This window comes from Pleurodeles waltl, chromosome 3_1 (genome assembly GCF_031143425.1).
Source record: "Pleurodeles waltl isolate 20211129_DDA chromosome 3_1, aPleWal1.hap1.20221129, whole genome shotgun sequence".
NCBI classification, from domain to species: domain Eukaryota; kingdom Metazoa; phylum Chordata; class Amphibia; order Caudata; family Salamandridae; genus Pleurodeles; species Pleurodeles waltl.
The window spans coordinates 1,467,907,510-1,467,934,150 of record NC_090440.1 but is presented as its reverse complement, the minus strand read 5'-3'; the positions used below and the strand labels follow the sequence as shown (position 1 = coordinate 1,467,934,150).

General features: G+C 45.6%; 1 protein-coding gene across 1 annotated transcript in view; it reads left to right on the top strand.

The window, feature by feature from the left end:
- DARS1 (aspartyl-tRNA synthetase 1) overlaps nucleotides 1-26,641 on the top strand; it is a 473,122-nt gene that overhangs the window by 235,786 nt on the left and 210,695 nt on the right. The window contains exon 6 of the mRNA XM_069225076.1: nucleotides 5,123-5,225. Coding sequence (XP_069081177.1) covers nucleotides 5,123-5,225 — 103 coding nt within the window. The remainder of the gene's footprint in view (nucleotides 1-5,122; nucleotides 5,226-26,641) is intronic.

Below are 26,641 nucleotides of genomic sequence, written 5' to 3'. Positions count from 1 at the left end.
CACTATCCTCTTCCTCTGAGTTGCCACCCTCAGAGGGGTTGGCCTTTTCAAACTCTGCCAAAAGCTCCTGGAGCTGTATTTTGGTAGGTTTGGGGCCCATTGTTATTTTCTTTATTTTACAGAGTGACCTTAGCTCCCTCATCTTAAGATGGAGGTAAGGTGTGGTGTCGAGTTCCACCACAGTCACATCTGTGCTAGACATTTTGCTTCTAAAAGTTGGAATACTTTTTAAGAATCTACAACTGGTTCTAGAATCTAATTCAAACTTTTACAAACTTTTAAACTCTAAAAGAAATGCTAAACAGGATCTAACACAAGGCCCTAGCAGGTCTTTTAAGAATTTAGAAAACTTTTCAAATTGCAAAAATCAATTTCTAATGACAATTTTGGAATTTGTCGTGTGATCAGGTATTGGCTGAGTAGTCCAGCAAATGCAAAGTCTTGTACCCCACCGCTGATCCACCAATGTAGGAAGTTGGCTCTGTATGTGCTATTTCAAAGTAAGGAATAGCATGCACAGAGTCCAAGGGTTCCCCTTAGAGGTAAAATAGTGGTAAAAAATAGATAATACTAATGCTCTATTTTGTGGTAGTGTGGTCGAGCAGTAGGCTTATCCAAGGAGTAGTGTTAAGCATTTGTTGTACATACACATAGACAATAAATGAGGTACACACACTCAGAGACAAATCCAGCCAATAGGTTTTTGTATAGAAAAATATCTTTTCTTAGTTTATTTTAAGAACCACAGGTTCAAATTCTACATGTAATATCTCATTCGAAAGGTATTGCAGGTAAGTACTTTAGGAACTTTAAATCATAAAAATTGCATGTATACTTTTCAAGTTATTGACAAATAGCTGTTTTAAAAGTGGACACTTAGTGCAATTTTCACAGTTCCTAGGGGAGGTAAGTATTTGTTAGGTTAACCAGGTAAGTAGGACACTTACAGGGCTTAGTTCTTGGTCCAAAGTAGCCCACCGTTGGGGGTTCAGAGCAACCCCAAAGTTACCACACCAGCAGCTCAGGGCCGGTCAGGTGCAGAGTTCAAAGTGGTGCCCAAAACACATAGGCTTCAATGGAGAAGGGGGTGCCCCGGTTCCAGTCTGCCAGCAGGTAAGTACCCGCGTCTTCGGAGGGCAGACCAGGGGGGTTTTGTAGGGCACCGGGGGGGACACAAGCCCACACAGGAATTTCACCCTCAGCGGCGCGGGGGCAGCCGGGTGCAGTGTTAGAACAAGCGTCGGGTTTGTAGTGTTAGTCTATGGGAGATCTAGGGATCTCTTCAGCGCTGCAGGCAGGCAAGGGGGGGCTTCCTCGGGGAAACCTCCACTTGGGCAAGGGAGAGGGACTCCTGGGGGTCACTTCTCCAGTGAAAGTCCGGTCCTTCAGGTCCTGGGGGCTGCGGGTGCAGGGTCTTTTCCAGGCGTCGGGACTTAGGTTTCAGAGAGTCGCGATCAGGGGAAGCCTCGGGATTCCCTCTGCAGGCGGCGCTGTGGGGGCTCAGGGGGGACAGGTTTTGGTACTCACAGTCGTAGAGTAGTCCGGGGGTCCTCCCTGAGGTGTTGGTTCTCCACCAGCCGAGTCGGGGTCGCCGGGTGCAGTGTCTCACGCTTCTTGCGGGGAGATTGCAGGGGTCTTTCAAGGCTGCTGGAAACAAAGTTGCAGCCTTTCTTGGAGCAGGTCCGCTGTCCTCGGGAGTTTCTTGTCTTTTCGAAGCAGGGGCAGTCCTCAGAGGATGTCGAGGTCGATGGTCCCTTTGGAAGGCGTCGCTGGAGCAGGATCTTTGGAAGGCAGGAGACAGGCCGGTGAGTTTCTGGAGCCAAGGCAGTTGTCGTCTTCTGGTCTTCCTCTGCAGGGGTTTTCAGCTAGGCAGTCCTTCTTCTTGTAGTTGCAGGAATCTAATTTTCTAGGGTTCAGGGTAGCCCTTAAATACTAAATTTAAGGGCGTGTTTAGGTCTGGGGGGTTAGTAGCCAATGGCTACTAGCCCTGAGGGTGGGTACACCCTCTTTGTGCCTCCTCCCAAGGGGAGGGGGTCACAATCCTAACCCTATTGGGGGAATCCTCCATCTGCAAGATGGAGGATTTCTAAAAGTTAGAGTCACTTCAGCTCAGGACACCTTAGGGGCTGTCCTGACTGGCCAGTGACTCCTCCTTGTTGCTTTCTTTGTTCCCTCCAGCCTTGCCGCCAAAAGTGGGGGCCGTGGCCGGAGGGGGCGGGCAACTCCACTAAGCTGGAGTGCCCTGCTGGGCTGTGACAAAGGGGTGAGCCTTTGAGGCTCACCGCCAGGTGTTACAGCTCCTGCCTGGGGGAGGTGTTAGCATCTCCACCCAGTGCAGGCTTTGTTACTGGCCTCAGAGTGACAAAGGCACTCTCCCCATGGGGCCAGCAACATGTCTCTAGTGTGGCAGGCTGCTGGAACTAGTCAGCCTACACAGACAGTCGGTTAAGTTTCAGGGGGCACCTCTAAGGTGCCCTCTGGGGTGTATTTTGCAATAAAATGTACACTGGCATCAGTGTGCATTTATTGTGCTGAGAAGTTTGATACCAAACTTCCCAGTTTTCAGTGTAGCCATTATGGTGCTGTGGAGTTCGTGTTTGACAGACTCCCAGACCATATACTCTTATGGCTACCCTGCACTTACAATGTCTAAGGTTTTGTTTAGACACTGTAGGGGTACCATGCTCATGCACTGGTACCCTCACCTATGGTATAGTGCACCCTGCCTTAGGGCTGTAAGGCCTGCTAGAGGGGTGTCTTACCTATACTGCATAGGCAGTGAGAGGCTGGCATGGCACCCTGAGGGGAGTGCCATGTCGACTTACTCGTTTTGTCCTCACTAGCACACACAAGCTGGCAAGCAGTGTGTCTGTGCTGAGTGAGAGGTCTTCAGGGTGGCATAAGACATGCTGCAGCCCTTAGAGACCTTCCTTGGCATCAGGGCCCTTGGTACTAGAAGTACCAGTTACAAGGGACTTATCTGGATGCCAGGGTCTGCCAATTGTGGATACAAAAGTACAGGTTAGGGAAAGAACACTGGTGCTGGGGCCTGGTTAGCAGGCCTCAGCACACTTTCAATTGTAAACATAGCATCAGCAAAGGCAAAAAGTCAGGGGGCAACCATGCCAAGGAGGCATTTCCTTACATCAGAGGACTTACATAATGAGATTGCTGCCATAATTTGTCGCCACACTACATGGCACCAAAGGGACAAGTAGATCTTTTTACAGGACAAGTAGATTTGAGAAGCAACCTGTCCACTGGACAAGTAGATATTTTAATAAATTCCACACCCCTGATCTTATGGCTTGGAAAGGCAGAGACTATTAAATCAAAGATTGCTACTTTTTTCTTAGGAACTTCCGATTACAATTCCAAAGTCAATTTTGCAAATTCAAAACTAATGCTATTTGATTGATTTTGTGTTGAAGAGGGCTGCAATATATTTCGAAATAATAATCCTACCCAATCCTATTCAGTAGAGCAGGTGTGTCCAACCAGTAGATCGTGAGCTACCATTAGCTCCCAGACCCTTGCAGAGTAGCTCACAGCCTGGAGCCAATTTTTAAATAAGCACAGGGTCACATTTTTCCTTTTAAAATTAAGGAAAGGCTGTGTTTAATTTACATTATCATCATCAGGTTGCAGATAGCAGGGCCAGATAAGGAGCAGCACTGGAGTCAGATGTATGACCCAGGTCACAGGGGTGAAGAACTGATGCATTGAAGTATTTAAATCTTAACTTAAAGTCCTTGCCAACTCCATATTGGAGCATGGCAAACAAAACAATGTTTCTCAATAAATTTAAATTAGAAACAATTAAATGAAATGTTACCTTATTGATGTTGGCTTTTCATTTTAATGGTGTCAATTGTTTTTCAGCCTGTTGCATTTGCAAACAGCAGGCCTCTTGCTTCCAGTAGGACACTGTGCCTTATTTATGACTGCCACTTTTTAAATGGGAGAAATTTAACCTGCAGAAAAATGTTCCACATTAGAGAACTAGAGGTGCCATCATTTTAGATATTTGTGATTTATTACCAAGCAGGGGCAATCTCAAAAAATTATCATCACATTTCTCCTATTGGTTTTATTGAAGATGTCCCCCATTTGAACATGTTTTTGCATTTGTAATTTTGGGTGAGTGTTTTGGATGCAAATCTGTGTTCCTGAAGGGAAACAAAGAATCTTTTGAATAATGTAAATAGGATCTCAAGCAAACAGGACAAGTAAGGATACACTAATTACAAATTCATCATTGGGTTTGGCATCCAAATAAAAGGCAAGGCCGCCTTGAGCAATTTACTACTTTTGAGAAACGGATATATTATCCTATTGATTTATTTTAATTTCAATCTTTGGTAAAATTTTAGAGCACGAAATTGCCAACAAATACCCTGGCATCCGTAACACTGTGTATGGTATTACTGCTGCTAAACTCCAGCCTGCAAGTAATTAGGGCTTTTCTAAGAGCTTAGTGGAAAAAGCTACAGCTTGTTTTCATTGGATGTGGGATCTAAAACTCGGGGACATTAACATTATTGAATAGATGAAGGGCTCAGTAACTAATAGCCATAAAAACTGAAGTGCAACAATTGCTGCTAATTTTCTTTCAGTTGGCGGATGTGATATGGGGGTTGCATACAGTTAATTTCTAGGGGTATTCGTTCCTTTCAGGTGAGAAGGAACAACTCTTTCAACTCGGGGTTCATGAATGTATAGCATGAAGTGGGTTAAAAGTGATGTGTCGGGTGCCTTTGAGAAATGCTGGCAATAATGAGAGACCAATTCAAATGGGAAATGAATAACCAGGCCTCTTGTTAACCATCTTGACACTTTTCTGTGTACGCAGCAGCATGCCTCGTTGAAGTCAACAAAATGTTCTCCTTTTTCTGAGGCTGCCATAAAAACTATAATGAGAACATCTTGTGAGAATTTGGTCCCAAGTAGAAATAAAATATTATTTTACCGTACTATATTTCCATTCTTACCACGAGTATATTAAATAGACAAGGAGGACTCGGAACTGTTAAATTGCCCCAAAATGCAAGTCGAAACTAAATATTGAACCTGCTACCTTTCTCGGAATTGATGCACCTGCTCCATGTGTCTGCCTTTCTAGGGAAGCAGTGTTTCCTGGTCCTGCGTCAACAGCAGTTTAATGTTCAGGCCTTGGTGGCTGTGGGAGACCGTGCAAGCAAGCAGATGGTTAAATTCGCTGCCAAGTAAGTAAGCAATTATATCCTGTTGTCAAGTAAACAATGGTGGGAACTCGAGAGCCTCGGGGTCTACCAGTTTCACACATTATCATCAATGCCTCGTTTGTTTTAAAGTGTAGTCATTTAAATTGCCCGTTTTCTGCTGCACAGAATGCGTAACTTTACAAAGGACAGAAAGGAGCACAGGCTTAGAATTCATTGGGAACTGCTGAGGCACCGTTTTTCACCAGCAGTCCGTCTGCAGAGTATTCAAGCTATCTAACAAAAACCCTGGCATCTCTGCTACAACTAGGGCTTCTGTGCCCTCGCTTTACTGCATTCAGATGTAAAGTATTCATAAACCGGCTCCTGACAAAAGAGATAAGTTCCTAGCTGTTCCCAAAACCTTTCAAGAATGTATTTCTGAAAATAATTGTGTTCAGAATTTTGATTTCACATATTGGAATATCCCGATGGCACATTTATTTATTTTCAGACTTATTTTACCCATTTAAACTAAAACTACAGCCCCACACCTTTATTTTCACCATTTTTAAAGGTTATCATGATCCTATAACTTCTTAATTTAGACAACGTTAATACGTGATAAGTTGTATAAAAATAGTTTCTCATAGGAAATGTATAAGCAGTAAAAAAGGTTATTCAGTGACTGGGTTTTCTAGTCCCATCCCACAACCATCGTTTCAGATTTTTAGATATATATTTTTTTAAATCACGCTGTGGCATTTCAAATGCTATGCAAAAAGTATTGGTGCTAATTAACGAAAATACTTTTCCATCTATAATCATAGAAAAAAAATTGTAGCTCACACTTGCACGAGTTGGTGCTGATTGACAAGAGCAGGAACGTCTACGTTAGAGTGCAGAAGCTCATATAAGTGCGCTTATCTTATTTCAGGTATGTAGAGCGTCCGCATTCATAAGTGAAACCTAGATAACGTCAAAATGGGTGCGCCTGTAGGAATGAAGGTGAACCCCCAGTCATAAATGTATAGGTAGTCATAAATATTTGAAAATGCATGTCTATACTTCTCTATACTTGAGATATTTAGATTGATTATTTTCTAAGTAGTGCAGAAAGTGTTGAAGGATACTTCCCGTTTCACAATGTTTATACGGTGCGTGCTCTATTAGGAAAAACAAATGTGGGAAAATAAACCTTTTATATAATTTTCTAACTGCTCACATGGAATCAACACAATGCAGAGAGTTAGGGAGCAGAACCAGGAATGATCGAAGTAAATATGTGAATCCCACACCTATGTCAGTAATTTAGGCAAATTGTGCGCGTCTCTTATGTGCCCTTGGTAGTTTCGTGATTCGAACTGACTGTAAATTCTGCAGTGCGACACAGTTCGTCATTTACGACTTTGTATGTTGTGATCCTTCTGCAGAAAGTAAGAAACATTCAATATTCAGCCATCCCTAAAAAGGAAGATTAGAAATTGGTTTTGAGAACAGTTCCTCGAGGAGTGATTCCTCCGCGTAAACAAAAACTATTCCTTAAAGCACTGGCACCGTTGACGAGAGTATGAAAACGTGGTAACGAATATAGATTTTTATGGGTTTGACCTGGGAAGCAAGTAGGTTTGTCATTTCAGTGCTTTATACTATCCTTTTGACTGCCGTCTTTGGCCATCCGCCCAGACATCCGCCTAGAGTCTTTCTAGGGCCGGCATTTACTATTGTGAAGCTACAAAAAGGAAATGTCATGACCCCTACATGCAGGGTATGCAGAACTACTTCCCCTGTGATTGTTGTTAATCTAATCTACTGTGCATGAATTAAACTATGTTAGTATCAAATTCTATGCCATTCGATTAGTCTGTTTCTCCCTATTTTATAGGTTTTCCCCAGTGAGCATATATTTAATGTAAATAGTCTACAAATGAGTATTTACTTTGCTTTCTTCTGCCGCTTGTCTTTAAAGAGTTTGACCTATGCTTGTTCAGTTTTTGAAACCTGTATATGGAGCCAGAGTATTTCGTTTTGTAAGCTACTGCTTTCTTAATTACAGTGCCGACAGTTATTTTTCCTGCACTTTTGTGCGAACTAATAATCTATATGCCACACTACCTTTTAGGGTCGCGCAAGCGCTCTAGCCTGCTTAAATCTCTATGTGGGCTTTTATACACGCCCACCATACTCCCATCATTTTCGTTGGTTTGTGGGCTTGACTTTTAAAATCACTTGATTTTATTTCTGAAAGGCATGCATAAGTCATGCCTTTTCCAGTGTTTAGCCCTCCTCGAGAGCACCGGCCAACTACTGAAAACATACGAGGCACCACGTTTTCAGCATTGTCTCTGGTCTACTTTTTATTTTTATTTCCTACGCAGCGCGATCTCGCTGCACATTTGTTGATTTGTTTGACTGCGAGCGAACTTCTGTTTCATTTTGTGTGCTCCTTCACGCTCATGACGTTGTGCTTTAAATCAGCTTGCTTGTGCAAAACTGTATTACTTTTCATTTTCATTTTATGTGGCAATAAATGTCCAGTTAGGACTTTACGATAATACCTATATGTCGAGCCCATGCGAGACCCACTGCATTGCAAATGCTTGTTTATGTATATCATTGCTATGCTTTGGTCAAACGGTATGCAGCACTCATTCGTGCTTTAAAATTAACACATACACTACCAACTATTAGAGGACTTCCTACATGCAGCCACTCTGGCCATCTGTTTGCATGCACTCACCTGTCCACGGACCACAGCAACTTATGAAATTGCTCATAGCAGCTACTGAAACTTCCTCACTATCAAAACATTCTACGTACGACCAGCAACTGCACAGTGCACGGCCATAATCCATGCTTAGTTTTTTACTACCACCACCTTACATATTTTGGACCAACAGATGTCCACAGCACATCTCCAAAAATTGAGTATTTTTAAGGCATTTTGCTTCCAAAGGAAACATACATAAACCACACATTATTGAACACCAGGTTTGTTTTGGAGCCTGTTAAATTTGACATTGGCTAATTTACTGCTGATGAGGACAAACGTCCTACTATGGACGATACTCTGCCCTGTTCACCTTACTGACACGTCAAGGGTCTTTTTTCCGGAGAGGACTCAAAAGTCTGGAGTAATCTGGACGTTGGACAGTAGATCCCAGGCTCCGCTGAATAGCTTATTCCTCCACAGTGCTTGGCTACCCATAGTCTGTGATGGCTACTGCTTCTTCATACAGACTGTGGAGAGAGTTGGTGGCAACAGAATCTAGACTTTGAGGGACAGACCTTAAGTGGAAAGTGTCATGCCAGTTCGTTGGGGCCTGGTGAACTTGGGGGTGATTAAAAGTCCTTCTTGCAAGTATTGCCTGTTGTTCCTGGAAATCTTGAACCAAATACCATTGTAAGCTGACTGAACTCCAGGAAATTTTGTGTTGATACTGAGTTTCAGATAGTAGCAATGGCAAGCAGTCAGGGTTTACTCTTGTAGGGTGGTTTGGTTAGCATGCAGAGTTACAGATTGTATGTGAGAGGTGCACAATATATTGTTGGGGCTTTATAAAAAGTAGAAGACATATTCACAGAAGTTAAGCTGTACATTCAAAGTATGTTTTCTTCTTAGCCTCGCAGTAAGTAACATCAGTACTATAATTGCGGACAATTACGGGTTTAACCATAGTCACATGTTTGCACAAACTACACCAGAAAAGCGCAGCTTTAATGATATTGAACACACATGGGGTCTAGACTGCTTAGCAATGCCAGAGCAATTATTTAGGGGTATTCATAAGTTTTACTGCTTTATTCACTGGGTTTGTGCTGATGATGCATGCATTCATGAGATCGCTGAGCAGTCAAGGTTGTCTTCTTTGCACAAGATCAAGTTCCAATGTGTGGTTAGATGTGCTTCCAATGCACACGTTCAAGTTCTTAGCCTACCCAGGAAGAGGACGACCTTCAGGGAGATGGTGCTTGGGTTTATGTGGCACTCCCACGACTTTGGGGGTTCTGGTAGGGCATTTGTTGCGTTTGCAAGGAGCTTCCTGGCCATTCAGGGCCTGCAGTGAAGCCCTGCATCATACTTGGCACATAGAGCAGCACTCTAATGCCAGAGAGAGCGAAGGGCACCTCAGCCAAGCTGTGCTGCCAAAAGTGTTTGTCCAAGTGGTATAGTGGTTTCCAATCTCTGCACCAGTTCAGGTTTTATGCAGTGATCATCATGGCAGTCACACAAGCAGCTGAGACTAAGTTCCTGGGCTGTAAAGGTATATTATCAGTCCTGCGTAATACTAGCTCCTTCACGCTTCACAGTCCATCAGACAAAGCTAGTCTTGGCTTGTGATGGGAGGGCAGTCAATCTTGTCTCAGGCACAGTTTTTCCCTACTGAAAGTAAAGGTGAACACTTTCTTGAGTTCTCTGGACCAGCTTATGCCATCAGAGAGTGACAGCTAAGGGAATACAACCAGCTAGTGCAGCACTTACGTTTTTGGGGAGACTCAACCAGATAAAAGTTCATCTTGATTAAATTTGAGTGCAGTCTCCAACTAACAAATATCTAATAAGGTTCCCAAAACCTAGGTTCCACTGTGATAGATATCCTATAATATGACATTAGGGGATTCAGGTGGGGAGGGCTGTGCAGCACAGATGCATGTGTGAGGACAGCAAAGAAAATGATCTGTATACTTATGCTGTCTGGTCATAGCAAACCATATTTGCATCACTACACATGATGCGCTACTCCAAGCACCGGGCCCTCATGTATTCCTTATCATTAGTACACACTTTCACACTTTAGGGAGAGTTCAAAAGGAAAGGCCTTTATCCCACCAGTGGTTTATCAGCAGCTGCCACTAAGTGTTAATCACATCATAGCTTGATCAAGAGCACATCATTCTCCAGCCTATAAGGAATATCAATTTTGGTTACCCCATCTCCAGCACAGGCTAGTACTCTGTGGTGAGCAACTCACTTGGCAAAAATACACACAAAGCTCCTGCCAGAAGAATCATTTTACTTTCATCCTGGAGTGAAAGTATGCTAAGAATCAGTGAAATTTAAAATCACAATAAGGGCAGTACAGTTAGGATGATCTGTCGGTCTTTGGCCCAACAAGGAGGAAGAATAAAATCACCCACCAATGATATCTGATTAGTCCTCTAGTTTTGTGGACTGCGTGATGTGTTTCACATGTGTCGAACAAGCACACACAAGTTAGAGGTGTCCTTTGAAGACACAGCTATGTCAGCACAAAATTGGGGTTTTCGCTCCAGGTTGTCTTCTTAAGTGATTGATTAACGATATTTGTAATCAGTAATTATCTCAAATATGACTTATGGTGGCAATCATATTGCTGTTATTCTGTTGTTGAAAGAGAGGGAAGATTGTAATAATTTTGTAAAATAAATAATAGAGGAGGACCACAGGAAATGTAGATGGAGTTCCATAAAGCAGGTGTTAGAAATTGGGTCTCTAGTTGACAGAGGTATGCACCCTGTCCAAGCAGGGACCACAATTCTAGTTAAGGTAAGTCACAACAAAACCTAAATTCTCCTGTGCTCACCCTCCGGTAGCTTGGCATAGAACAGGTGGGCTTAACTTAGAAGGCAATGTAAAGTAATTGTGCAATAACTCATACAGTAACACAGTGAAAACATCACAAAAAGTACTCCACACCAGTTTAGAATAATAGACAATATTTATCTGAATAAAATATGGCATGGTGTAGATGATGCGTCAATTGTTTCCTCGCAGGCAAGGTGATGCATTGATTACCTGGTGCACAGCCTTGGCTCCTGTGAGAAAACAGGGCTGATTGCAGAGGGCCCCCAACTTTTTGCCCCATTTTTCACTTTTTGCTGATTTTCCTGACTCTGATGGAGCCCTGGGTACTGCTGACCAGTCCCAGGGCCTGTGCTCTGTATAAAATAAGTATGCAATTAGGCTAATTATAATTGGCTATGTCAGCCTATCTGTAAGTCCCTATTATATAGTAGGGCATGTAGATTTAGGGAATCCCACATACGTAGTGCGCCCATAGGTACACTGCTGAGGTGACCCGGGTAATTTTAAATGTAGGCCTGCCTTGTTGGGTGCTTCTTAATTAAAATTAAATGTAAATTCGACTTTGGATTTAAAAGTACTTCCAAAGTCATAAACTACCTTATTTTTACATATATGACACCCCTAAGGTGTGCCCTATGTGCCCCTGGGGTTGGGTGCTATGTAATTATAAGCAGGGACCTTATAAAATAGTTTTATAAGCACTGGTGAGGTAAAACAGCAAAATTAGTTTTTCCCTCACTTCTGTGAATGGCCTCCATAAGCTAAAATGGAGAAACTTTATTTTAATTAACAAAGTCACCGGTAGCCGACGACAACCCGGAAGAGGAAGAGGTAGGAAACCCGGAAATCTGGGTTTCCGACAACACAAAGGACGGACGACCGATGCAAGGAGGACGCACAGAGGTGAGACTGGCCGGAGCAGAGAAGCACCTGGATGAAGGAACCCCAGACGACACAGGGCAGGGAAGCCCCCGGCAGATTCACTGACCGCCACGTCCCTGGAGGGCTGTGGCTAAGGCTGGGACGTTCCTGCTTCCATAGCGGCTACTGGGCACTCCTCGGGAGGGAGGAGGGAGCGGGAGGTGGAAAGGGTTAGGCGGGGACGACCTCACACATACAACTGGGCAGGAAAGATAAGAACAAGAAAGCCTACCCTAAATATATGTAAATGGTTGATTGTTATCTATTCTTTTTTTTTCTCGCTCTAATGCAAGTTAATTGTTTGTATAAATAAAGTCTAGCCTCCCCTCTAATCCACCGCATGACGCCACAAGGAGGACTGTGCTGACAACAGTCCCCTCTCACTACAGGACTATATATATATATATATATATATCTCTCTTTCCCTTCTGTTCACATGCCTCAGTGATATTTACGTGAAATCCGGGAGACTGGGGTCACGGGGAGCACAACACTCTTGGGGGGGGGGGAAACCAGTGCAGACATAGCCTTCAAACCCTCCCCCCCCAACCTCACCGCACCCCTCCCTTTCTAACCCCACACAAGATGCCCAAACCAGTAGACTTACCTTTCCTTTTCTCTTTCCTACTTCCTCCACTGACCAACACAACATCATTGGAACTTTATCTCTTCAGAGACGACGGAGGCCCGGTCCCGGGAAGACTCACCTGGAAAGAAGAGGAGAACAGACGTCAGACACAAGAACCATTGTGACTTAGACGTATCAGACAATAGAAAGGAAACACTTGGAGGAAAAAAAAAGTTCACCTAAAAACCCTTGTTTCTATTCTGTTCGCAATCCCGATACACCCACACCTCTTACATCACCTTAAGTGTTAGATACCTCAAGTTTGGTATCAAATTACAATTGTTGGATTTAACATAACTAGTTCAGGTAAAGAGTGTCAAACTCTACCTAATAAGTTGCTAACTTCAGCTCTGTAGTGCCCTTCTCTGATTGGCCAGCCTCTGTCAGCCTGGCCAGGCTGCATTGATGAGGTGTGAAGTAGCCTGGGCTGTACACAAAGGATGTGCCTGGAGGGGGAGAACTACCTCAGCAGATGGGGAAGCAGGAAAGGGGAGGGCTGGTAAACCGGTCTTCAAAGGCAGGGAAAGACACTTGGAGCAACCAAGCACCTCCCTCACATCCTGCAACCCCAGACAATTAAGTGACCTCTTGATTAAATTAGGAGAGGGCAGGAGAGAGGTGTGTTTAGGATTTGTAGCCACACTAGTGGGTGGGCTCAGCCAGATGTAACCTCCCAAAATCAGTTTCAGCCATGATGGATTTTTGAAGAATGTTTCTCCCTGGGATTGATTTTTGCCACACCTCCCAGGAGGTGGTCATCACAAGGGGAAGGACCTTGCATCTGATTGGAGAACCAGGACCCCCTGTTTTTCTTCCAGAAGCAAGGATAAATGTAGCAGAGCTGCACTCACACTGCAGATTCCTACCAGATCCCTACAAGGAAGAACATCAGGAGAAGGAGGACTGCCCTGCTGGACCCCTGACCTGCACCTGGACACTGCACTCTGAAGGACTGCACCAGCTGCACACTTGGGCTTCACCACAAAAGGGACTTTGCCTGGCTTCAACTGGTTCAAGGAGGGACTCCATGTTTGCTACAGGTGAAAAATTGCTAACCAGAGTCCCCTGCCTCAGATCCTGAAGAAGCTGACCACTGTCCAGTGGCTGTTTTGGAGTTTGAGCCAGGTGCATTCTGGGAGTTGTAGTCCACACCCTCACACGTCTGGAACCTTGGGGTGAGCTGTGGACTCCAAAAGAACCTTAAAAGATCTTCTGGAAGAAGATCCAGAAGTTTGGTGAAGATTGGTGAACTTTTGGAAAAAGCTACATAAAGGGACCGACCCGCCGCAGCAACTCTAGCCTGCTTGGCTCTGCCTCGACCTGGCCTGACTTGCAGGTTCGTCCCACTGAAGAAAAGCTCTGAAAAAGTGACTAAGTCCAAATGTAGAAAGTTGACTGGGACCTCCTGAGCAGTGTATCCGAAGAGGGCTCCAGGGACATCGGATCAAGATTCAGGCTCGGCCCGGTCGAAGGATTTCCATCTCGAAAAATCGTCCTAGTCCAAACGTAGAAATCTTCACCGAGGGCTCATGCAACGCGTATCTGAGGAAGGTTACCAGGGAGGTCAGATTGGACTGGTGGCTTCGTCCCGCTAAAGAAAATCTTCAAGAAAATGACTAAGTCTGAAGGTAAACTTTTGACAGAGGCCTCCCGCTTGCCGTAGCCGAGCAGGGCCCTATCGCGGTCAGCCTTAAACTTTGACTTTGCCCAGGTCGAGGTGCGACCAGATTGGCGCTTTTCATTTCTTTGTGCTAGAAAACAGTAATTCTTTAAAAAATCATATCTCCGGTTCCCCAAATCCGATCGTTTTGGTGTCATTTTAAAGATAAAAATATAATCTATTTTTATAAATTGGTGTTGGATTTTTATTGTGTTTTATTTATTAACTGTTTTGTGATTTTTAAATGCTTTACACACTAGTCTGCTAACTTAAGCCTTGTCGCTAATTGCCATGGGTTGAGCTGGGTTTAATTTATTGGTAGCTAACTAGACCTAAGTGGAGGTTAGTGGCCTATTGCTAAGTGTAGGTACTTACCTGCGTTACCAATAATCCATTTTCCAACAGCTCCTTACTGGGGTGTTAAGATATTTTGACACCCAGGGATGATGCTTGGAAAATCCAAAATGCGCTGCAATGATAAAACAGGCGCAGGGTTGATTCGGGAGGCGCTACAGTGATACTTCAGCCCTGAGAGACAGACACTGCGTCGATTATGCAGGTGATGTGTTGATTTTTGCAGGCATTCCATCAATTTTCTGGCACAGTGGATTTTCTCCCTCTGGTAAAGTCTTTGATGGTCCTGATACTTTTTAACAGGAGGCAAGCTCATTCCAAGCCCATGGGGGGTCAAAAAGTAATTCCAGCAGAGTCGGGGAGCAGCAGGCAACAGGGCAACAAGCGGAGAGCAGTTCCTCCAGAAAAGCCTTCCAGATGTGTCCTTCGGGCAACACAAGAGTCTAGTTGTAGGTCCAGAAGTGTCTGATTTTTTTTAGGGGTCACAGACCCAGTATATACACCCAAATGTGCTTTTGAAGTGGGGGAAACTTCAGAGTGGTTTTGAAGTTCACCAGTTCCCCTTTCAGCCCAGTTCTGTCTGTTATGAGCTCTGCGCGGGATTACCAGTCCTTTGTGTGAGGTCAAGCCACTAGCCTTTGAAATGTAAGTGAGAGCCCCTCCACCCTTCCTGCCCAGGAAGACCCATCAGTATGCAGATGAATGCAGATGCAGCTGAGTGTCCTGTGTTTATGGCTGTCTGGGCGGACTGCATAAGGAGAGGAGCAGGCTTCACAACAGTGAAGAATGACTTTAAGAGTTTTACACTACCAGGACATGTACATCTGACAAGTACATGGCCTGCCTTTTATTTACATACAACCTGCCCTATAGGCTACATATAGGGGTGACTTATATGTAATTAAAGGGGAGTTTAGGGCTTGCCAAGTAGTTTTAAATGCCAAGTCGACGTGGCAGTAAACTGCACACACAGGACCTGCAGTGGCAGGCCTGAGACATGGTTAAGGGGCTACCTTTGTGGGTGGGAAAATCAGTGCTGCAGGCCCACTATTAGTGTTTAATTTACAGGCCCTGGGCACATGTAGTGCACTTTACTAGGGACATACAGGTACATTAAAAATGGCAATTGGGTATGAGCTAATGTTACCATGTTTTAGGGAGAGAGCACATGCACTTTAGCACTGGCTAGCAGTGGTAAAGTGCCCAGAGTCCTAAAGCCAACATAAATGAGGTCATAAAAAGAGGAAAGGAAGGCAAAAGTATGCGGTGACCGTTCAGAGAGGGCCATTTTCCAACAGCAAGGCACTGATCAGGAATGTATCACTTCCCTTTGGTAGCAAGACGTTAGCAAACTTTTAGACTAATGTGTTTGATGTTATAAAGATAAGTATGAATTTGATGTTTACGTTAGCCTGGAGCAAGATAATGACAACATTTATACTCCAGCCAACCAATTCTAAATCATATTCGCTCAGTGAAATTAAACATGTAAAAAAATAACTTCCTGTCTGAGTGCTCTCAACTGTTTTCCTTATCCCAAAGATGACTCAGACAGTGGTGTCTGGTCCCACCTGTGTTCTGGAGGTAGGTTTGAGAGGGACCAGCATAGAATACGTTGCAGTAAGTCTAGGGGCAAGTGTATCACAGTTTGTTTCACCATTATCCTATGCTCAGGGTCAACAGAGGTTTTAAATAGTTTATGTGCAATAGCAACCCCTCAACACTGATCAAACTTGTGGGAATGCTGGAATGTCTTCCCCCTGACATCCAGTGCTGCATATTAATCTGGTGTGATCTACCCTTAACCTGAAAAACTAGTGCATTAGAGCTTTCCAGTTGTCCAGTATTCCACTATACAAGACTTTGTCGTGAATAGACTGGCTTGAAGGACCTCAATAGGTTTCAAATTCTGATTTGCTATACAGTTGTGGGTCATAAGCATAAGACTGCATGCAGACATGAGGCTGAAAACAAATGTTTAAAAACGGACCAGATAGATGTTAAATAAGTCCAGTGATAACTGGGAGCTTTACTGGAAGCTATTGATGACAGTTACTTCAAGGTCCTTCTCTTGTGAGCCGGAATCACGTGCCAGAATGACATTGGGACCTTTGAAAGTTTTGACTATACAGTACTTTGCTAATAATTTCACATATAACAGTTGTGATACACTGAAACAGTTTTCTCGCCTGCTACACTGATTTTAGATTATCCTCTTGCGCCCCTATTGTTAACAGACCTTGTTTCATTCCAGTTAACTGCCAGGTACAGCGCTTGACAGATCATGGGCCAAAATCTGAGCAGCTGCCAAGTTCTTGAAACTAACTACGTTGTCTCAGCTTGCTATTTGCTCTATACAGGTTAAAGTAATCCTTATTCATTCCACCCAGAAATACAGGAGACTCTTGGTAATGTGATTTCCTTAAGACCAGTCTATCATGTCCTTTTATTTATCACAGTGAGAGCATTGGTGGAGACAAAAATGTGCCACCCGTGGTACAGAAAAGTACGCTATGCGCAAAAAATGTCCAATGATACAATTGGTTCCTAAGCCCTATATACACTACTTCAACAAATCCTTTTGGTCAGTGGTCTCCGAAGGGTAGCTCAGGAGATACTGTTAGCCTTCCAGTACCCTAAAAGGTGGTCCCTGAACAGCCAAGCACAGACACAATTCATTGGATCTAGCCACATTAGAGAAGGCAGAACTATACAAATCTGTATCCTTAACCTTAAAGTGATCTCCTGCCGAACCAATGGCAGGGTGACATTCTTACACACAAACACACACTGTGACAGTCTTCAGTACCTGCACCAAGACCACCTGTCTCCACTTACAGTTTAGCAGAGACACTTAGAAAGGTCACTTTGCAAGCCCATTTTATGAGCCAAATCAATGCATGTGAAAACTGGGCCGCAAAAGAAGTTTCAGCAATAGCCAGACTGGAGTCGCTAGTGTGGAAGTGCAAGAAGCAGAGTGTAACTGTATGAGAACCATACATTAGCGAACCCAAAATTCTAGCTGCATATTAATAGAAAACCATGTGTTTTGAGATATGAATATGCTGATGTTTGAAAACATAATGAATTAAAATCTAAAATGTGTTTAAAGTTCTCCTTGAGTGATGGTTCATATCGGGTTGTAGAGATTCATAGTTTTTAGTATTTCCTTTGTGCCAGTGGGCACATATTGTAATAGCTGTTACTTCAGTAGTCCTTTAGAGGCTTTTCATTATGATAACATTTTTTGTGGCATCACACTTAGCAACACTGTCTTATGCACTGGTGTGGTTGGTGTTCTACTACAATATAGAATTTTACTTCAATATAGGGTTTCAAATAGCGTTCAGGCAAACTATTGCATCCTAAATAATAGGCTACCAAAATATCATCAATGTAAATATATAAGTATTTATATGTAAATATACATAAGTAAGTATAGTTGAATTTATGTTCTTAAATCAACATCTATATATCTTGATGCTGTAAATATATTTTCAAAGTGTGTACATGTTGAGTTTATAATAATAAATCTATATTTACCTATATCACATATCTTCTACACATTGTTTAAGTGGATATTGTGAATATGATAATCTGATAAAGACTTCTGGTTGCAGATTCCTTACCTTAGAATTTTCCCCCAGGCGTCAGACTGGATCCGGAGATTTTTCTTTGAGCAATACCCTTGCTCGTCGGTAGGTGGTGTCGGTCGACTCCGCAGGCGTCGTGGTTGCCGTGATGACGTCGGGAGTAGTACATAGACGCCGGCCTTGCGCAGTGACGTCAGTTCTTTTCTTTCCACGCCACGCGCTGATCCGGAGAGAGCTACCCTGGCTATTTTTTGGCCGAATTTGACCCTTTTGTCGAAGTTTTTTGTGTACGACTTTGGTGGGTCGAGATGTCCCCAAAGACCGGGTTCAAGCCTTGTGAGGGCTGCCATCGGACGATGTCGGTGACTGATCCTCATCACGTTTGTCTGTGGTACCTCGAGCGCGACCACAACCCGAAGTCGTGCTCTGAGTGTCGGGCCATGCACCCGAAAGTTTTGAGGGAGCGGTCCCTAAAGCTAATGGCGGCCCGGCACTCGACTCCGCGTAGGTCCCGGTCGTGGAGTCATCACCACTCGTCTTCTTCGAAGTCCTCGGGTCAAGGTACGAAGAAGTCGTCGAAGAAGTCTCATCACTCTCCGACTTCACCCCGTTGCTCAGCCGACGCGACGCAGGACTGGCGTCCACGCACTATGCCTCCATCTTCGGAGCCTGCGTCTGGGTCGACTCCGCACTTCCCAGAGTTTCCCGGAGCCAGAGCGACCCCCGCCCAACTGAAGGAGTTTTACGAGGCCATGCGCCTCATCTTTGGTTGGGCCAACCCCGATACGGCACCTCTGGGCCCAAGGGGTTAGGCTGAGGGGCCTTCGGGTTCCACGTCGGTGGCTTCGGCGTGGATCCACACTGACGCCAGTCGCACCTTTGAGACCTTTCCCAACGCCAGGTCGAATGTCAACGCTCCCGACGTCGGTAGTGCCCACTATCGAAGTTGACCCCATTCTTAACCCGACGACACGGAGTCAGAGCGGCGTCAGCCGACGCCGCCATCGGCTTCGGTGGGCCCTATTCCCCTGAGGTCGGATTCGGGCCCTTTTTTCCTATGGGTACAAATACGGGGAGTAATTGCAAGGGTCCCTGGACCCTTATGAATACGAGGATGACCCTGCTATGGACTGGGCACAGGATTTGGGCGAAGCCAGTGGTTTGGATACTTCTCCTGATGCTGGCATGCTGTCTCCTCCTACCGTGGCTACGGCGGAGGGAGCTACTTATAGTATGGTGGTCAGTAGGGCAGCTAAGGGCCTTGGCCTTGAGCTACCTACTGTGGAAGTCAGGTCTAATCTCCTGATAGAGGTGCTTCAGCCTGGGGCTTCTACTTCAGAACCCCTTCTCCCATTCAATGAGGCCCTCACTGATGCCCTTTTGGGTAAGTGGTCCAAACCCAACACAGGGGCTCCTGTGAACAGGACTATTGCTCGCCGCCATCGGCTTGCTCCGAACGACCCAAAATTCCTGTCCCAACACCCTAAACCTGATAGTCTTGTAATCCAGACTTCCTCTTCTGGCGCGTTCCCTTCCGCACCCCCGGATAAGGAATCCAAAAGGCTGGAACAATTTGTCAAGAAGTTCCAGCCTCGCACTGCGGTCTGTGAACACTGCATGTCTTTTGGGCCGTTATACCCACTCCCTGTGGGATACGGTTGTGCAGGTCCTGCTGCAGATACTGGAGGAGGCCCGTGCTATCATCTCCCAAGCTGTGAAAGATGGGAGAGACGCTGCAAAGTTCACTATCCGTTGTGGGCTGGATACGACCGACTCTCTAGGCAGATCGGTTGCGACGACAGTGGCCTTACGGCACCACGCCTGGTTACGCAGTTCTGGCTTCTCGGGGGATTTCCAACAGTCACTCACGGACATGCCCTTTGAGGCACCCGTCTCTTCGGAGACAAAGCGGACTCGGCCTTGGAGAGATTCAAGGATTCCTGTGCTCCGGCTCGGTCTCTTGGTCTTTCCTCTGCCACACGCCCACCACAGTCCGCTTTTCATCCCTTTCGTGGACACGGAAGGGGCGCCCTGTCGCGTCCTCAACCCAGCCACCGTGCCACGCATGCTGGACAGCCTATGCGTGACCGTGGACGCGGAATCCCACGTGGCCGTGGGACAGGGAACCAGAGGTCTGTCCGGTCCACCTCTGCCCCTGCTGCAGACTCCAAACCCTCCTAGTCCGTCCCCTCACTCCCACCCAGTTGGTGGCAGGATCCGCCGTCACCTCCCCCACTGGGAACATATCACCACGGACAGGTGGGTTTTGCAGATCATTCGGAAGGGCTACTCCCTCCCTTTCGAATCTGCACCGCCACACAAGCCACCATACTTCCATCATCTTCCGGAGGATCATTTGGTACTTCTCTGCCAGGAAGTTGCGGCTCTCTTGGCCAAGGGAGTGTAGAAATGGTCCCTGTGCCAGAAGTAGGTCGTGGTTGTTATTCCTGCTACTTTCTGATCTCAAAGAAGGACAAGGGCTTACGTTCTATCCTAGATCTTTGGGACCTGAACGACTTCCTTAAGAACGAGAAATTCAAAATGCTCACCCTGGCTCAGGTTCTGTCTGCCTTGGACCCAGGAGACTGGATGGTAGCGTTGGACTTGCAGGACGCTTAGTTCCACATCCCCACCCTGCCTGCCCACAGACGTTGCCTACGATTTGTGGTAGGTCATGAGCACTTTCAGTTTACCGTGCTCCCTTTCAGCCTTACCCGCGCCCCTAGGGTGTTCACGAAAGTGATGGCAGTGGTTGCAGCTCATCTGCGCAGGTTAGGGGTCTCAGTCTTCCCCTACCTAGACGACTGGCTGTTAAAGGCGCGTTCGTCCCAGATAGTTGCCTCCCACCTTCAGACTACAGTGAACCTCCTGCACCAGCTGGGGTTCCCTATAAACGTGCCAAAGTCACACCTGACTCCCTCTCAGACGCTGCCTTTCATCAAAGCTGTTCTGGACACAGTGCAGTTCTGGGCTTATCATCCCGAAAAGCGAGTCCAAAACATTCAGGCTATGATTCTGATCTTTCAGCCTCGGTCTTGGGTTTCAGTGAGACTGACTCTGAGGCTGCTGGGCCTCAGGGCCTCCTGCATCCTGCTACTAACACATGCCAGATGGCATATGCAGGCTCTGCAGTGGGACCTGAAGTTCCAGTGGGTGCAGCATCAGGGAAATCTCTCTGACATGGTCCAGATCTCGGAGGGCACTGCGAAAGACCTGCAGTGGTGGCTTTCGAATCCCAATTGGGTCCACAGCAGATCCCTCTCCCTTTCCCAACCAGATCTCTCTATAGTGACAGATGCGTCACTTCTGGGTTGGGGCGGCCACATGCGGAAGGCGGAGATCAGAGGCCTCTGGTCTCCGGCGGAGTCAGGACGCCACATAAATATGCTGGAGCTCCGGGCGATGAGGCTTGCATTGAAAGCATTCCTTCCCTCTCTCAAAGGGAAAGTGGTGCAGGTGTTCACGGACAACACTACCCCCATGTGGTACTCCAACAAAGAAGGCGGGGTAGGGTCCTGGACCCTTTGTCAGGAGGCACTACGACTCTGAACATGTCTGGAACGTCAGGGCATTACCATGATGGTTCAACATCTGGTGGGCTCTCTCAGCGCCAGAGCAGACGAACTCAGCCGCCGACGCACAGTCGATCTTGAATGGCGTCTCCATTCAGAGATGACTCAAGGTCTGTTTCTCAAGTGGGGAGAGCCTTGGTTACATCTGTTCGCCTCCACAGAGATCGCGCAATGTCAGCTATTTTGCGCATTGCAGTTTCCAAGGCGGCACTCGCTCGGACACGCTTTTCGTCTCGACTGGCGCTCCGGCCTCCTTTACGCCTTCCCTCCTATCCCTCTTCTGCCCAGAGTTCTCAACAAAATCAGGTACGACTGGGCCCAAGTTATTTTGGTGGCTCAGGACTCGGCTCGAAGAGTGTGGTATCCAGAGCTATTGAGCATGTCCATCGATCCTCCACTCAGACTGCCTCTTCGGGTGGATCTTCTGTCACAGCAGCAGGGGACGGTTCTCCACCGAACCTGTCCAACCTCCGCCTTCATGCGTGGAGATTGAGCGGCAACAGTTGACGGCATTTGCCCTTCCACCTGAAGTCTGTAATGTTATCTTGGCAGCCAGGCATCCATCGACTAAAACTGTATACGCCTGTTGTTGGAATAAATTTGTGGCTTGGTGTACCAACAAATCTGTTGATCCCCTTTCTGCCCCTCTGTCAGAGGTTCTTCTGTTCATTCTTTCTTTAGCCCAGCAGGGCTCTGCTTTGGGCACCCTTAAAGGGTATTTGTCTGCCATTTCTGCCTTTCTTAGTCTTCCTGATCAGCCCTCACTCTTTAAATCTCCTGTTGTGAGTAGGTTCTTAAAAGGGCTCACCCACTTATTTCCTCCCACTCTGTTCATCATGCCTCAGTGGGATCTTAATCTTGTACTTACTTACTTGATGTGTACCCCCTTTGAGCCAATGCATAATTGTCCCTTGCGGCTACTCACATTCAAAACTGTCTTTCTAGTCACTATCACCTCTGCTAGCACGGTGAGTGAGCATCAGGCCCTTTCTTCACAGCCTCAATACATGTCTGTACACCCTGACAAAGTGGTGTTACGCACTAGAGCTTCCTTCCTTCCTAAAGTGGTTACACTATTTCATGTAGGCCAGTCCATCACTTTGCCTACCTTCTACGCACCCCCACATCCTTCCCATGAGGAGGAGAGACTCCACTGTCTGGACCCAAAAAGAGCATTGGCGTTCTACCTCAATCGTACTAAAGATTTCCGGGTGGATGATCAACTCTTTGTTGGCTATGTGGATGCGAAGAAAGGGAAGGCGGTGCAAAAGCGTACCATCTCTTGGTGGGTGCTTCTTTGCATCAAACTGTGCTATGCTTTGGCTAAAAAGCAACCTCCTGAAGGCTTGCGTGCTCATTCTACCAGAGCAACTGCTGCTTCCACTGCGTTAGCACGCGGAGTTCCTGTCCTGGATATCTGTCAGGCAGCTACGTGGGCATCCCTGCACACGTTTGCTAAGCATTACTGCCTGGATAGTCTGGTCCATCGAGACGGCTACTTTGGTCGTTCGGTCCTGCAGGACTTTCTAGTATGATCTTGGTTCTCAGCCCACCACCGAGGATGGCATTGCTTGGGTATTTTTTCTAAGGTAAGGAATTTGCAACTAGAAGTCTCTATCAGATGTACAAGTTAATTACCTTCGGTAACGAAATATCTGGTAGAGACATATTCTAGTTGCAGATTCCTTACCGCCCACCCATCCTCCCCGCTTGCGAACTGATTTCTAGGAACAGGGATTCCCTCTTTCAGGTCCTTAGCTCTGGCGCACCAATCTCAGTGTTCTTAGCAGCTCTGCGCTCTGGCGTGGAAAGTCATCAAAAGAAACTGAGGTCACTGCGCGAAGGCGGCATCTATGTACTATTCCGGATGTCATCGCGGCGACCACGGTGACTTTGACGCCTGTGGAGTCGACTGACACCACCTACGGACGCGCAAGGGTATTGCTCGTAGAAAAACCTGCTTATCCAGCCTGACGCCGGGGGGAAAATTCTAAGGTAAGGAATATGCAACTAGAATATGTCTCTACCAGATATTTCGTTACCGAAGGTAAGTAACTTGTACTTTTTAGTATCGTGACATACATACACACACCTAAGTGGCCACTTCTACTAATCCTTCAAGTTATAATAACTATTGTATTTGTCTCTGATGTGATCAATATTACAACAAACAATTGTCAGTCATTAGTGACGCAGAACTATGTTCATCTGTCAGAAGTAGCTCTCATTATAGGAAAAGTTTGAGACCCCTGCTTTAGGCCTTTTGTTCAATGTCACCCCTTTATGGATGCTGTGTAACCAACTAAAATTCCTGCAGCATCAAAATGGTTAAGATAATCAGACAGAATAATTCATGAGCTCATTCTAGATCTGAAAAGAATCCATCACCTCACCACATCAGACCAGTTACCATAGTATTTGCAAGGTTTTCAAACTTTAGTTATGACTGCTCTTAGCTATATGTGAGAAAGTCAGTCTTTTAGCTTGTTCACCCCCATGTTTTCGGACTGGTACTGGTGGTAACTTACCCGGACTATGACTTGGGCTCTGATAAATAGACCCGTGGCCAGTGCTCTGAATAAAAGGTATATAGTTACGTGGTACAATTACAATTGGCAATGACAGACTCATGTAAGTTCTTAGTAGATGAAAGGGCAAGGGGTATTCAAACTACCTATAAGTTCCTAGTATATATTAGGGCAGGGAAGCTTAGAGGCCCAGTACCTTTCCAGCACTGGAGCGTGCACTGCTGTAAAATTAGCACAAATTTGACTTTGTAATTGAGGGTACTTCCAAAGTGATAATCTATGTTATTTTTACATATATGTCACCCCTAAGGTCCCCCCTAGGTGTCCCAGAGCTGGGGTGCCATGTAGCTATGAGCAGTAAGCAGAGATATTATTAAAGATGTTTTATATGCCCTAGTGAGAGGGAAACCTGCACCTTTCATTTTTCCTCATTGTAGATACTTAGCTCCATAGGCTAACATTGAAATATGTTCTATAAGCATACGCATTGCTAGGAAGGAGCTAAATGTGTCATGAGAGAACTCAAAAGATTGGTAATGATAAATCCAACTACCTGCCACTGTTGATTTCATCATAACTAATACAGAAAAGAAGTCTTTCTTTTCTGTAAGCCAGATTCCAGTCTGCTAGTGACCTCTCCTGATTGGTCAGTCTTAACAGGTTTAGCCAGGCTGCTTTGATGAGGTGATAAGTGGCCTTCACTGAGCAGAGGTTATCTGATGGGGCAAGGTCTACGGCTGCAGAGGACAGGCCTGGAAGGTGGCTGGATAACTCGAAAAGGGCTTCAAATGATGCTGGATAGAAAGGAATGCCAGCCAGGACTGCCCTCTCAACCTATACCCCACAGACAGATAGCAGGCCCAGGAAAGGAATTTGCAGATGTCTAGAGGCGGAGCATTAATATAAATGAGCCACACCAGTAGATTGGTTTAACCAAGTCTTGCTCCTATGGAGGAAAATCATCTATCTTGGATTTTAAAGTGCATTGCTTTATTGGACGTTGGAGGAAGCTGTCATGCTTTTGGAGGGCACCCTGCAGCTCATTGGACAGGAGTGCCCCCATTCTTGTCCCCCAAAGTGATTGAATAAAAGTGGCTGAGCTGCATTGCAACTCAGATCTACTGCCTGAAACCACAAGAAGAAGGAAGACTTCCTTGCTGGAACTCTGATCTGCATCCCAGAGGACTTAACTCTGAAGTACCGCTCCTGTTGCACACTGAAACAACAGCCTTCAGGACTGTACCTTGATCAAAAAGGACTCAGGAGTGGACTTCCTGAAAGCAAAGGGTTAACAGAGCTTGCCTGCACCAACCATCACAAAAGTCCCCAGCCTGGAGTGCGTTCAGTGGACTTTTAAGGATTTAGCCAGGTGCATTGTGGGAACTGTAGTCCTAAACATCCAATGAACATATCAGAGCTTCTGGACCCTTGGATGTGTGTTTTAGACAATTTCAACCCTCAAGAGGAACTGTAGGAAGAAGTTCCAGAAGTTTGGAGCAACTTTTAGAAAAAGCTCCATAAGTGAACTGACATGAGTAATCATTATAAACAATGAGATATAACAATTGATTACATTGAGGAGGATGTTGATATACAGTAAAAATTTGTAAGGATGGAGTAATATCCTGGGTAATTTAGACGAGGGGGAAGAGGTAGTTGAAAAGGGATCTTCAGTTAGGGATACATTGATGGAGAGGGTAAATGGTGATTAGGTTAGGTTTGTGTTTTTATATAGGTAGAGAATTGTTTTCATTTTTTTCTCATTCATAATTGAGGTTTCCACCGTTGTTTTATTTCAGCTGGTAACGAGTTCTGATAAGAGGTTGCATAAGAGAATGATTATGAGGCTGCTTTCTGAATATTACATCTCTTGTTTTCAAGGATGAGATTTTGTGAGCTTCTTAAATTCTTGGTACTACTTCAAACAGGCACAAATGAAGGTCTTTAATGACAGGAGAAATTTGGTGGTGTAGTTTAGATCTGGTGTTCATTCTGGCTGCAGAGAGAAACACTACTTTGACGGGTTCCATGAGAAGGCTCACATTGGCTAATGCAGAGTTCCAGTAGTCGTTTTGTGAGAGCGCCAAAGGTTGCCCCATTGATTCAACAACATTTGGCTGAAGAAAGGTTTAAAGGGTTTTGATAGTGTATAGCATTGTCTGTGCTTTGTTACCTGTTTGGTCTGCAGGATAATTCATTAAGGCCCTCATTACAGCTTTGGCAGTCTTCTGGCAAGACCGCTGCGCTGGTGGCCGCCAAAAGACAGCCAATGATGGTGGTACAGTGATTGCCGTATTACGAGTCACAAACTAAAGACGGCCCAAAATCAGCCACAAATCCTAAACTGTCAGGCCGACCGAGAAGGGAGGGTGACGGTCCCACAACCAGCACCGCCATGCCAACAACACCCCGCTCTCCATATTCCGACCCACAAATCAGCACAGTGGTCATTGCACAGAGGTAAACCATTGGCAGTGCGAAATAGTCACAATCAAAATATCACCTCCACCAGAACCTGACACCACATTGGATAGTCTGAATACCCCATACCTGACACACACCAGCTAACTGCACTATATAACGCACCCTCACACCCCCCACAATCTTGTGCAACCACAACTACCAACAGAGATACCGAG